Source organism: Stegastes partitus, unplaced genomic scaffold (genome assembly GCF_000690725.1).
Source record: "Stegastes partitus isolate 25-593 unplaced genomic scaffold, Stegastes_partitus-1.0.2 Scaffold436, whole genome shotgun sequence".
Lineage (NCBI taxonomy): Eukaryota > Metazoa > Chordata > Actinopteri > Pomacentridae > Stegastes > Stegastes partitus.
Window position 1 is genome coordinate 1 of NW_007578167.1, and position 14,658 is coordinate 14,658.

The following is a 14,658-nucleotide window of genomic DNA, read 5'->3' on the forward strand; positions in this document are numbered from 1 at the left end:
GAAGGCCGACAAGCGTAGGGCGAGGACCCGTCCATCGCCGCTTGCGGCTTTAATTTAACTTACTCCTCTGCACCACCGTCCTTGTCACTGTACGGTACACTGTTTACAGCAACTGTTTTTCTTCTGCCAGCGAGTAAATGTATTGAAATTCATCGCTGTGATGTCTCGCTAGGTGGGTGTGCACTCCGTCCCTCGTGTGGCCTCCCCCATCAGTTTTAGGGGAGTAGAAGAGATGCAGCGCGGTGAGAGGCGACGGTTTTAGGGTCCAGGTGAACTGGAAACAAAAGCACAAAGGAGCTCTGCATGTGGAGACTTTACCGCTCGTTTTCTATGCCGTATGACACAACGCAGGCTATTCTAGGGACAGAACAAAGCTGGAGACATGAGGACACATGGGAGGACGAGGAGGCTACAACAGCAGCTGTGACAGGAATACTTCATCTTGCGATGCCTCCCGAACTCAGGTGCACTGACGTGGATGCTGTCACTGGCGGAGCTGAAGAAGAACAAAGCTTTCACTGAGTGAAATTGCTCCTCTAAAGTGCAGCGAATCCAACAGCATTTGGGTGATAATGATATAAGAGGCGTGGGTGTAGCAGGCCTCGGACTGGGGACATGAATAGGAAATGAGCTAAGGAGCCTGAGCAAGATAATAATACAATAACTTCACTCTTTAGACATTCTGTGCAAGGTGCCATTATTTTGTTAGAAAGAAAAGAAACCGACGGCTAAAGAGCCTCTTTGTGTTCAGTGTTTGTCCACCTCTACGTGCTTTCTGGTCCAGTGGGAGGACATACGCTGTGACTAGCTGGAGCAGTGCCTGTGGGTAGATCAATATCACAACCAGGAGGTCTGTGAGGAAGAATTGTGGCCACAGAACCCTTCAGACTGGCCAATTCTGGGCAGCGTTCTGGAAAAACGTCTGTAAAGCAGCACCAGTAAAAGAGGACATCAGCTAAACGGTTTTTGCCACAACTTTAAACACAGCAGATGAATCATTATTCACCACAAAAGGGACAATGAACACACAAACGTAACTGGACAGTTTCTCCTTCAGCTACATTCACCGAGCCAACGAGCCAGAACGCTATCAATGAGGCATTCCTCTGGACCGGACTCTACGAGAAGAACCAGTGTGCTTGTTTAGGACGAGACGTTCAGCAGCGAGCTAAATGTGAGCAGAAGAAGGATCGACTGAATCAATCTGTCTGGAAAAGCAGTCGTTCTTCACACAAACTGCCAGCCATGAAACACGACTGGAGAAAATTGCTTTTTCTCTTTCTTCTTCCTGTTCCACAGGACTTCCGATGCCAAGAGTAAATCATCAAACATCGGTAAAATATCAATGTTGTAAATCGAGCGCTACGTGCAGACAGAGAACGCTTTTTATTTCTCAGATCTAAGATGACTTTAACCCTCTGAACACCAAAACCTGCAGGCAGCTTTGAAAGACATGTTATCGATAAAAAAACGCTGAAACTCCGGAATGCATCAGAGCCAGAACCTGTAAAGACAGCGAGACTTGTTGGATTTTATAACTCTGACAAGCTGTTCAGTGGGAAACGTGACCGAATCGAAGCTTAAAACTGTGATTTTTGGGGCGCCCGTATAGCTCACCTGGTTGAGCGGGTGACCCATGAACAGGGGCTACAGTCCCCGACGCAGCGGTTGTGAGTTCGAATCCCGCTCACGACCCTTTGCTGTAGGTCTCTCCCTCACTCTTCTCCCCCCTTTCCTGTCTCTCTCCACTGCTCTACATAAAGGCAAAAGCCCCAAAAAAATATATTAAAAAAACTGTGATTTTTTAAATCAAAATCTACGTGTCTCACTTAAAAAATTAACCAAAAAAATAACCATTACCTCGAACCGCATTCTGGTAAAAACAAAAAATTCTGAGCTTCTTTGCACAACTGAAAAGCCGTTAGTGACTCAGCTGTGACCGAGAGGAACACGACAGAAATCCAGAGACCTTTGGGCTGAACTGCAGGATGTGTTTCCCATAGACTGTATAAAAGATGGACGTAGCTACCGTGACGTCACCCGTTGGTTTCTGCACTGAGAAAATGAAGCCAGGGTTTTGCTACTTCCTGGTTGACATCTTGGACTTTGCAAAAATCGTCGGAGGGGGGCGGAGCCATAGGAGCAGCGATTGGTCAGATGGATTGAGAGGCGGGCCCTCTCTGCCCGCCCACATTTACCGCCTTCTGCTCGCTTCGTCTGCATCGTCGCTGCCGACTGTCAATCAAGCCAGCCACGCCCCTTGCCCCGCAAAATGTTGACGATTTTTTAAAAATTCAGTATTGATTTATTTTCAGATTGGCCACCTGATCTCTGGATTTGACTTTGAAAACTAATAAGAAAAACATCCTGAGCTGTAGGAATGCAGTATTTCATGATCTGTGATCACTTCTTTTCCAATTCAAGTCTATGGGAGCCAGGGCTTTTTGGAGCCAGCAGCCAGTGGACGTAGTGATATTGCAGGTTTTTCACACTTCCGGGTTGGCTTCATTTTTCAGGGCCGGTTGCTACGTCCATCTTTTATACAGTCTATGGTGTTTCCACAGAGCATAAAATAATGTGAGCAGTCAAATATCTACAGGAAGTGGAGTCACCATTCTTTCCAAAAACAAATTTAAAGAATTCAACTTTAGTTAAAAAAAAAATATTAATGGCATTATTGCTTCACTGCTGTTTCCGCAGAGGTCCACGGTGATTTAAAACGTGACATATGCAGAAGCTTCTTGGAATTCAGAGGGTTAATTACTATGAAACGCCTCCTAATGCTGCTGAGTTCACCTTCTCGGCGCACGTTTTCTTCTGTAAAGGTCAGATTCTGCCGCGTCTTTACGGTTTCAACCCGTCTTTATATAAAAAGGCTCTCTGGCAAAAAGGCAGTGATCAGCTGAGGAGCTGTTTGAATGTCCTGCTCTTATAAACGGTGTATAGGCACCTGTTATGTCATAGCTACACTATTTGGATAGCAGCACTAATATGTATACTTGTTTATGTACACAGGGCAGTTAATCTGAGGCCCCAGTCAGATTCGGGCTTCACACCCGCCCTTTTTTTTTCTATAAACTCAGTACATTTCCACTCACTCTGCTTCCACTTTCTGTGGAACTCCTCTGCTATAAAATTTAGAGCCTTCATTAGAACTGGAGAAAATATTCTGCACAGTCCTGATCTGTCCAAGCATTTTGATTCTACACTTCCAAAAAAAAAAAAAACAGCTTTAAAATTTCCTCTTGATGTCTCCTCCCCCCCCAACAGCCAGGTCAATGTGCAGACGCTCAACGCATTTGGCACATTTGGTGAGTTTCTGTATGTGTGTGTTTTCTGACCCACCCCTTTGGTCCGTCTGGCCAAACCCCCCCTCCAGCCTCTCATTTAGAGCTACAGGGAGAAAGTGGACGATAGTCTGAGATTCCAGGCATACCTGCAACCCCCCCCTCCTCCTCCTCAAAACCCCAGTGGTGTCCTCAGTGGGCTCATCAGGGGGAAACAGAGGAGAAGCCAAAACCGCAAAAAACGCTTCGGCTGCTGCCCTGGGTTCAGCCTGATTCAATTTGCCTCTGTATCTCAAAATCAAAGCTAAACAGTGGCTTCAACGATCAGCACCTGCAGCAGAGGCAGATTAAACAAAAGGTTTCCAAGAGGAATCAGCTGCTCCAAAATATGCATCCTTAGTTAAAAAACTAAACAAAACTCGACTGGCTTGAATGCATTTTCAGCAACCTCCAACCAAATTCAATTACTTCTATCAGCTAATCCAATCCGATTCTCCGAAAGGGAGCAAAATCAAAGTGCTGCAGCGAGCACAGACGGGAGCAGAACACCTCCGAGTGTTTGTGAATATGTGACTTGCAGATACACAATGGTCGTGAGCATCTGTTTACTGGTTTACATTTTTGGTGAGAGGGAGAAAACAAGATCCCACATGAATGCAGACAAATGCACAGTGAAGAAGTTGTCTTTCCATTTCTGGAGGGTTTTTTTTTTTTTCCCCCAGGAAACGTCTTAAATCTCTCTCCCCCGCTGAGCCTGTTCCTCCGGTGCAGCGAGGGACAGATGGGTCACTATGCTGCACGCCTCCAGTCTGCAGAAGCTTCGCAAAGTTCCAGACGAATAAGGCACCTTCACTTTTTGGCAACCCACGCATGAGACATCGACCCTGGGCAAACCCATTAACACACTAGCAGGAGAGCCAACAGGAAAACCGTCCAGAAAAACCTGCAGCCCCGAGCCAGAACCACAACTGATGAGACCAGCATCTCTAAACTTAGGTGACATGCGTCTGGATCTGCATAAGTCAACACACGCATAAGTACACACGCAAATAAACGCACAAAAAAAAAAAAACGGAGACACTTTTTTACAGAATCGCACAGACGTACACTCTCAAACAGACCCCCCCGGCGCAGACACTGGAATGCACAAACTGTTTCTGAGGAGCTGCTTTGGACCATTCACAGAGATGTTTTATGTCCGGAGCATTAATGAGACTAATGGTGTTCTGCCACTGTGTGTGCAGACAGCATTTCAGGGTTTGATGAATGGGTAAACAAGCGACTGTTTAAATATTGGCTCAACATTTACATCAAATCGGGCAGTAATGGTTATACATATTTAGCATCGGCTGACCAATCGCAAGTGGGCAGCGGTGCCGTACGCGCGAAGGACGCATCGTGTGAGGATGTGAGTCACTGCTGCAATATTTTCCACATGAATACGTGATGAAGTGATTTTGTCACTCGGATGAGCTGCAGAGGCCGTTGCATTCCTGGGAAATGTCACTGACAAGATTTAAAGTGCATATGACTCGTGCATGACTGGTGCCTGATGCACAAATCCTGAATCAACACAATTATTGCTGGATTCAATATTAAAGAAGATCGCTGAGCTCATTTGAGGAAGTTTGTGCTCCCTTCAAGGAGGTCAGAGTCAGCTGCAAAAGGAGTGTCTCTGGGAACTGGTGGTCATGAGGTCAGCAGGGAAAGGTAACGAAGCACACTGAGGTACGATATGATGCTTTGTGTAGGTGCAGCAGCTTCACAATGATCGCCACCAGCTTCCTTGTATATTAAGCACTCTGAAGCCATCAGTGGATCTGGAAGGTGTTTTGTCTTTTACACAAATCACACAATCTGTCAGAGAGAGAAACTGTAAAAACAGAAAGATTTTTGTATTTTCTGACAGACCTTGACCCATCCTTTTTTGATGTGCTGTGTCGCCGAGGAAACTCAATCAAATCTAAGCTTAAAATTCTATCGTCTTATCTTATATCAAATCCCTTTATTCTGTGTGTCTCAAAATATATCATTCATAGTAATCTGTGAAAGATTCTGTGAATTTCTTTCTTTTTTTTTGGCAGAACGAGACATGAATTACTGCCTCAGCTCCAACCTGGACCGGGCTGAACTGCAGGCTGTGCTCACACAGAGCAGCTCGGAGACTGTAAATGGAGAAGGGAAGGATAAAAACTAACTAAAAAGTAAATTGTAAAATATCTATCGGAAACGGAGAAGATGTTGATTCTGAGATTTTGCAATTTTTTTTTGAACAAATAATCAAAGAAACTCAAATTTATATTTTTCTTTTTTCATGGTTTACGGCGTTATAGCTCCGTTCTGTTTGTCTCTAGCCGGTTGTGCTGCTTATTGTAGTAAAAAAAAAACAAAGGTGGGCTCTTTTTTATTGACTGACTAAAAATGCACAGAACCTGGTTGGGATTTAAAGGGCTAGCAAACAGTAGCATGTGATATTGTGGTAAAACTAAGCACAATGACAGGTAGTTAAGACTTTTTCTTTATCCACGACAACAACACTGAAATGCTGCACCCATATGAATATGCGTCTTTATAACCCAGTGACATTCAAATGACAGATCAGTTTTCATTTGCACAGGCAACGAAACGCACCAACCCAAAGCATGCATTGTACGCTCTGATTATTTCTACTCCTTCCACCACTGGGCAGTGGCTCAGGAAGGCTTCAGAACAGTTGTTAGTTGTTCTCACAGAAACCTGAGCCAGAATAATCCAGCCAAAACTTTCTCTAAGCTCTCCTACCAAAACTGTAACTATAGTTTGGGGCAACATACACGAAATCCTTTATTTACATAATTTAATTGTTTATTTAATGTAAACACCACATCTTTGTCCTTCGCGGAAACAGTCGGAGGAGAAGGATTATGCGCGTTTCATCGCTAAAAGGGAGTCATTTAGATGTTCTTTATACACCTCTAGCATTTGCATTGGCATTCCCACTGACACAAGCCAGCGCTGGCACAGGCCGGCGCTACCGTCTCAAAAGGCTGCGGTTTTTTAAATGAAAGCAGTTTTTCCTCTTTAAAGCCAACGCTCATGTCCTCGAGATATTCCAGGAAATAATAAAAGGAGATTCCTGATCCCTCGGCCTTGTTCTCACACTGGATGAAAAGCAAAACGCTGAACGGGCTCCGGCTGCTGTTACGTCGGTGTGAATCAATTAAGTTTTTGTGTGTCGCCTTCATCAGACACACTGTTTGTTTCTTTAATAAAAAAACACAACATCAGCTGCTGTGAAGCCGACTGCTCAGACATTCTGTCCAGGTTCGTTATATTTATGTAGAAATGCTAAATGCATCATGTCGTGGTTTTAGAAGTGGGATCTGAAGATCAAGGGGCCCCACAAGGACCCAAACCACTCAGAAATAAGCTGTTTCATTTCCCAAATGCTAGTGACAGTCAGTGAAGTGACCAGTAACAGGAAAATGACAATGCAGAAGTGTAGAAAGGGTTCTTTGAGCATTTGATTTGGGCAAACTGTAGCTGTTGGAGGAGCTCATGAAGTGATTGAAAGTTTCGAGGAGAACTATTTTTGCAACAATTTATGTTTACAGGCTTCAATTAATGATTATTTTCATTGTCATTTATTCTACTGATAAGTTTCTCGAAGAACTAATTAGATCAGGGGTGGCCAACCCGCGGCTCCGGAGCCGCATGCGGCCCTTTCATCCCTCTGCTGCGGCTCTTTGTGGCTTTGGAAAACAAATAATGAGCATTTCATTTAAATTTGTTTTATTTTAGCTTGTTAGTTTTAAAATGTAATTCTAAATTTGAAGATTTTTGTACACTTGTAACATTAAAATAAAACATGTTTAATTTTTTTGTCGCTCAAAATATGCGTCACACCCACCAATGTGCAACACTGCAGTGTTGCCACCTGGGTGACTTTCTGGCGAAATCTGAAGACTTTCCAAATCCTCTTGGACACCTTTTTTTTTTTTTGTCAAATCTAGAGACTCTTTCCGGTGTTTTGGAGACTCTGGCATGAAAACACGTATCACTCTACAGTTCCTGTCCTCAGCGAGCAGCCGCCGTGAGCTCCTCCCGTCCCAAAGCGCTCACAGGCGGTCAACAGTCTGGTCAGCAGTCCAGCTGCAGTCAGCAGAATAACCAGACGCTGGTTTACTTTGCTGCAGGTGGATGATTTAAGTTTGGCTTTTTATTTCATAAATACGAGGACGACTCAAACAGACGCTGAGTATTTTATTTGAAAGTAACCTTCAACCCAGCGTTTTTTTCGGAATTCAAAATGTTTTTGTTGCAGAAATAAAATTAGTTTTTCTCTGTAGCAGTTCATTGATTTCATAAATGTTTTTATACACAGCATAAAGGTAAAATAGGATATATGCAGTGTTGTCTTCATTTTAGATGTCAGAAGGCTTTTGTCCTCGTGGTGTTTTGCTTTGTTTTGGTCCAAATGGCTCTTTGAGTGTTGAAGTTTGCCGACCTTTGGTTTAGACCATTAAATATAAAAAACGAGTGAAAAAAGAACGTTTAATTTCCAAGAGCCCAAAGTGATGTTGTCACAGTGCTGGTTTTAGCCAAATAAAAGTCCAACAACCACACTAACATGTACAATTACTTTATAAAACCACGAAAAGCAGAAAACCTTCACACTGGAGGAGCTGGAACCGTCACACTGTTGGCGTTTCTACACTGATTGACTCATGATTCAGTGAAACATTCGCTAATTGTGTGTTATTTTTCTGTGAGATTTCTGCTTATGTTCCCCGCTGGTCACATGCACTTTTTGTGGCTGTCAAAAAGCACACGTTGGAAATGTGATCGAGACGGGATCAGCTGATGGCCTTTTAGCACCTCTAGGCGAGCGCTGGCGTCCAGGTTCCTGTGTGGCTCACCTGTTCATGTTTAGTGAGGCGTGTTTTATTGTGGATGTCAGAGGACACCAGGTTGAACTGGTGCTTCTCGGCCAGTAGCCTCAGTAAGATGACCACCGTCCGGCTGCCGCACTTCCCCACACGGTTGTAAACCACCTGGCTGGGGAACGGGAGCACCTGCGAACACAAACACACACATGTATGAAGAGAAAGCAACGAAAAAGAGACGGATGAATCCTTTAAACTGCTGATAGGTTTCTGTATTTTATAGTATGATAAAATCTACCTTTACGGTTTAGAATAACAGAACAAAATCAGTTAGATGAGAGTATTCAAGGGAAGAAACTGTGTTAAAAATGGACACAAACTGAGGAAATCTTTCAGATTCTGGCTGGATTCCTGCTCCTCTGACCCGTGACCCGGTGGGCTGCACCCAGCTCACCACGCAACACACATTTTCGGCTACAAAAAAAAAAGAAACGCGCACGCTTTCATCTGTTTTTCCTCGTGTGCTCCTTCCTCCAGTGAACTCCAGTGAGTCAGAGATTCTCTGCAAAGCGCTACTGACGCAACTTTTGTGGGTCTTATCACACGCTAATCGCACACAACGCACACAAGCCGCGGCATGCGCTCACACACACCTCCTGAGTCACCAATTAAACGAGGAGCCGAGCCATGATTCACGGAGCTCCAATGAAGTGAATGATGTGAGTATTTCTCTCGACAAAAGAGAAAAAAAGAAAAAAAACAGAGTCGGTATTTTTACTCGCAAGAAGGAGGAAGTTGAGGCTGACATGCGTATCCAACATGAGACCCGTTTTAGCACAAGGGGCGGCAAGAATGCACTAATTTGGCAATTATCCCCGAGGGCCCGCGAGGTTTACACAAGTGGCCCCTTAAGAATGAAGACAATCCGAGCAAATTCACAAGTGAGAAGAAGAGTGACAGACGTGAGAGGGGGGGAGTTAAAGGAAAGAATGAAATCTGGAGAAGCGATAGAGATCTACTCCGAGAAAACAAAGACGGATCAGTTCTGAAAGTCTTCTCCCCTCACGGCTTCAAATGAAGTCTCCCCGTAAATCAGATAAAGAAAAATGCCACAGCCATGATTTCTGGTTGGAATCCCCAGCCTGGGATGGTGTTTGTGTTTTTTTCCAGACGGGTTCCTGGATGGCTGAGAGCTCGGAAACAAGTCGACTCCATTAATTAACCACTTCATTACCTCAAACAACTAGCAAAGTAATTGGCCGGTTATGTACTGCAGTTTTACTGGCTGGATCAATACGAGCGCTCACCTGCCTGCTTCTCGCTACGTTCTGGCATCAAATTATCGTTCACCTTTAGTTAAATATCAGTGCTCTTCAGCTCCGGTGCTGCAGACAGTAATTTCCACACCACAGAGCTTCGGCGTGGCCACACACACACACACACACTGGCTGATTCTGGTCTGTCTCCGCCAAAAGCAGCAGTCCCACCCAAGCACAGACTCAGTAAAAACAGCGAGGGCCCCCTTTGAATGTCTGCCAGTGGAAAGACAGAGGAAAAGTAACAACAGGACGGATATTGAAGCAGTCAGAGGAGGGGAGACAGAAAGACACGAGGATGGGAAACTCAAGAGCGACCCGATCGGCCAGATGACAGGTCATCACTACAAGTCGCACTTCCCACTTCTCTTCCTGGAATCGGAGCATGTTCCCGGACGTTATTAGACAATAAGGCAGTTTGATGCAACATGGGTGCCCACGCATGAAGCAAGGTGGAAGAGCAGGCTACGTACGCCTATACGTGCTTATACAGGTTTTGTTGACTGGCGTGCTTCAGCTTGTGTCACTGACGGGAACATTGTCATCACTCAGAGCTATTTAATACTTTCGATATTGCTCAAATTCTAATAGATCCTTATAGAAAAAAACAGAAAAAAAAAGCTGCAATTCCACTCGGTTTTAGGCAAACATTTCCAGCAGATAGGCGACGGTTCTCTTGGAAAGCACTTCAACATTCCTCCACGTTTGCCAAGTAACAACAGACTTCTCAGCTTATGACAATAATGAGGCGGATGAAATGCACGCAGTGTTTTGCAGGACACAGTTCCCTGCTGCTATCATGAAAAATGACTGCGTTAGACATCCGACAGCCTGCTTGCAGAATAGCGCAGGGATAACATCAGCGATGCCGTCGAAAGTCCAAAATCTCCCACCGGCATTAACAGCGCTGAAAGGGCGACCTTTCACTTTGTCCTATTGTTGTTACCACTCTGAGCAGCTTAGGTTCCTGAGACATGCTGTGAGAAGCGTCCGCAGTGTCTGCCAGTAAGGGATTCTATCAATAGTGGATCCATGGTGTTAAAAAAAACAACAAAAACCCAGCATTGCATAACAGGGCTGTTTTTCACCCTGCGTCTGGTGTGGATGCTTCTGGTGGGACCGTTGTTGTGGTGTTTACAGCTCTGATGCCGGCGAGCCAGTATCAAAGCGACGAGGAGGAGACGAGCATTCCTGCACCGTTCATCTCTCACGATCTTCCTTCCTTGTTGCTTTTACAGAACCCTGGCCGCACATTCGCACCAAAACCTCCGAGGACGTCACGGTGTTGTGAAGCCACTTCAGACGTGACATTAGTTCGGCAAACACGTAAATTACCGTCCCTGTGTCGCGGCCCGACCACCCGTCTCACAGATTTCTGCAAACTGCCACCTTCGACCGAGTCTGACAACGCGTCCCGGTCTGCCACACATCACGACCGCCATGCACACCATCCATCTTCTGTTGCATTTCCTGGAAACCCCCCAACCAGTGCGTCGCTTCAGAAACTGAGCTCTGCTGGTTTTAGTTAGGCCTGATCTGGGTTCATTGTTCTCTAAAGTCAACTGACTCATCCCACGCTTAGCGGAGAACAGTACGCTAAGGTTTCAGTCGGGGCACAGTCGAGTTTCTCAGCATTTCCTGTTATTATTAATCGATCCATTCATCTGCACTCCCACTCGGAGAAGGAGAAAGGGAGTCTCGCTGCCCTAAGTAGCTGTGACAGCATGTTTGCATCAAAGTACATTTGCGGGAATTAAGATGAATTGATTCGAAACGGCTGAGAGAAAATGGGAAAATAACTAGATTTCCTCAGCGCCACCCGAATGTTTTACACCATTCGAGAATGCAGAAACTTAATTTGTGCGTGACAAATGGGAACCGAAATGCTTTGTCTGAATATCCGCTGATAAGTCATGCTTTTATGGATATTAGTTTGTGCATTAACATAATTCTGAGCGCAAATGTCCCCGGGTTTCAGTAAAAAATGGGAAATATTAGCTCACAATGTCATCAAAACTTATCAGACGACGTCCGCTTCGCAGGTCTTTGTTCAACTGGCACCATCATAATGAATCAAATGGAAAACGGGTTTGAAATGTCCATTATCTAGTTTTTGGATTACTTTACAAATGGATAATTGTCTCAGTTTAATTCCTAATTGTTCGTGTTTGGGTGCTTCAGAATATGAGTTTGAACAAAAAGGGTTGGACTGTACCATTAGTGTCCGGAGTCCACATGAAGCACTTTACTGGCTCCACGACATGACGTACAATCATCATTCATTCATTTATTACCATTCATTTATTGCATGAACCCCAGCACCATTCAAGACTCCTCTGAAGACGCTTTACCTTCACTGGTGCTTTTAGTTTTTGCTTTCAATCTGCCAAAAAATGACCTGATATCATATTTTCATTTTTATTTTTTTTAAACATTACAGATTTTTTCAAAAAACTTGTTTTGGTGCCTTTGTTCAAAATATACTTTAATGTAATTGAGAGACACGAATGTTGAAAATTGTCCACTGTATACATCCTACACATGTAAAAATGTACACGAGACATTCTTGTCATGCTTCCACACACATGAAGACTCGTAACTCTATTCTGAGAGCCGTGCGGTTTTTCCATACGCCCTCATTTACGTTGAGCGTTCGACTCGATTTCCAATCTTTTCCCCTACATTTACCAGAACCTCGGCTTTTCTCGCTAGACGCATGCTAGAATACATCAGACCGCCGCTGAAATTGCAGATCAATTGCAACAGCGGCAGGATGTCAACAGCAAAGATAATGAGAGATGTGGCTGATGTACGGCACGCCACCGACACGGCAACGGCATCGTCTGTCTGGGAGACGGGATGACAGCTGATATGGAATCAGTCAAAGTTAGCAGCTAATGTATAATCACTGTCAGCTGAGTCTGTGCATCTGGAGGTTGAAAACGCTACGACTACAGCTGTTGTCTGATTCCTAGTCAGAAAACCAGAGGAGGAATTCCATTTTGCACTTCAGGAACTCGGTGAGGGCTTTTCTTTTGGTTGACATCAGTTCCATGTTTTTGCAAAATGATCAGGATTTTAAAAGCACACAAACATATAATTATGTGTTATTTCCCATCTTCATGTATTGTACATTTATAACAATCTAGCAAATAACTATATCAATAAAATACGTTATAATGCTTTTAAAAATGGTAAGTTATGTAAGTTCTGTAACTGCTGTTCTTGACTGTCCGAGTTCCATAATAACGTTTAGTGTCTTTTCAGGAGCACATCCATCCATCCATCCATCCATCCATCCATCCATCCATTATCTATACACCGCTTAATCCTCACTAGGGTCATAGGGGGCTGGATTCTATCCCAGCTGAGTCAGGGTGAAGGCAGGTTCACCTGGACAGGTCACCAGTCTATCACAGGGCTACACTTAGAGACAGACAACCAAGCACACTCACATTCACACCTACGGACAATTTAGAATCACCAATTAACCTCAACATGTTTCTGAACTGTGGGAGGAAGCTGGAGAACCCGGAGAGAACCCACGCTGCACGGGGAGAACATGCAAACTCCACGCAGAAAGATCCCGGTGCCCCCACCGGGAGGCGAACCGGCGACCTTCTTGCTGCGAGGCAACAGTGCTACCAACTGCTCCACCCTGCAGCCCTGGAGCATATCCGTTGCTATCAAAAATACAGAAAACATTATTTTTCAAAATAAAACACAGCTAGTAGTTTAGCTCTGCCCCACCATGATTCACACATTTCAGGCTCTATAGGAAGCACGACGCTGCAACCAGGCAGAACATGACCCAATAACAGCAGTTTCAGCTTTTAGGATGCAAATCTTTGAAGCAGCTTTCACTCTGGACGGTGGGCGCATTTACATTTTTATTAACTCCCGAGTTCTTAAGAATATCCGGTAATGGCTGTCACACAGACACAAAACCAGGTTTCAATAACTAAACAAAGCTTCATCTTTATCACTCCCGTCTGGTTCTTGAAGAAACGTCCATTGAAACCACACTTTTCTGTGTCACAATGACTTCCAGAGCTTCTGTGTTTCTATAACGATGTAAAGATTCAGAATCAAGCTGCTGCACTCTCAACTTCAATAGGACGCATTTGGGGAACCGTTTGTGATTCATTAGGCTGGATTTTCGACCATTTTCTCCTGCATCTAATATAATATCCAAAGCTGAGCATCAAACCAAAGGTGTGCAGTTTTAGAGACTGAGTGAAGATAATGGCGGCCCCTGAAAAACAACACTGGCATAAAGCAAATTAGGAGCATGTCTCCACAGTGCTGCAGCCAGGCACAGTTTGTTTCATGTAAATACCACTCGACTGTGTATGAAACAAGCTCCCTGGCTGCCTGGTTTGTCTGAGTGGCCAGAACTGGATTTCAACACTAAACACCAAACAAAGCCCAGATGTGATCCACCTTAATTCAAACAGCTGCTCACAAACAAACCGCGCAACCAAACTTGATGAAGTGTCAGGTTAGTGATGTGCTAAATGCGCCGTGCCGAGCAATAAAACAAAAAAAAAAAACCCCACTAATAACCGCTTCAATCAAACGGGAACAAAAACAAGGGAATAAAAGAAACGGGGGGGATTAAATGGACGAGGAATGAGGTGAAAATGAGGTGATTGATTAAAGGAGCAGATAAAGAACGAGGGGCAGACGGAGGAAGAAAGCAGTTGGCAGCCGGAGAAAGTGGGAGCACAGAGGAGAGATAGTCCTGCAGACATGCAGCTGGATGAACACAAGGCGCCTGTGTCAGCGCTGGGTGTGCGTTCAAAGCTGTACTGTAGCGCTGAAGCCAGGTCTAACGGGTTTAGGGCCAGTTTGCACGCAGCGCCTTCACACAGACCGAACCCTTATCCTGACTGGACTTAACTGGCTGGGATTGCCGGGTGACACATCACAGAGAGAGAGAGAGAGAGAGAGAGAGAGAGAGAGAGAGAGGGGAATATTCAAGGACAAAAAAATAAAAAGAGAGATAAAGGAGGAGAAATGACAACAAGATATGGACAGGAGAACTTACTCTTGGCGCAGGGGGTCCGTGGTCATCCAGATATGTGGATTCACCTGCAACAACAAGTACAGGAACGTTTGAGAAACCCAGACCAGAAGAATCACACAACAGAAACAAAAAGACTTTAAATCAACATAAAAATCAGCATC

General features: G+C 44.6%; 1 protein-coding gene across 2 annotated transcripts in view; it reads right to left on the reverse strand.

Annotated features, from left to right (window-relative positions):
* Nucleotides 1-7,787: 7,787 nt before the first annotated feature.
* The window catches only part of LOC103360416 (uronyl 2-sulfotransferase-like), a 42,093-nt gene continuing 35,222 nt past the window's right edge, over nt 7,788-14,658 (reverse strand). Inside the window, exons 3-4 of one of the 2 annotated variants that reach the window (XM_008286157.1) lie at nt 14,519-14,562; nt 7,788-8,341 (exon numbers count right to left, since the gene is read on the reverse strand). In XM_008286157.1, coding sequence (XP_008284379.1) covers nt 8,147-8,341; nt 14,519-14,562 — 239 coding nt within the window. In that variant the 3' untranslated portion in view covers nt 7,788-8,146. The remainder of the gene's footprint in view (nt 8,342-14,518; nt 14,563-14,658) is intronic. The other variant, XM_008286158.1, reaches the window with a different exon arrangement.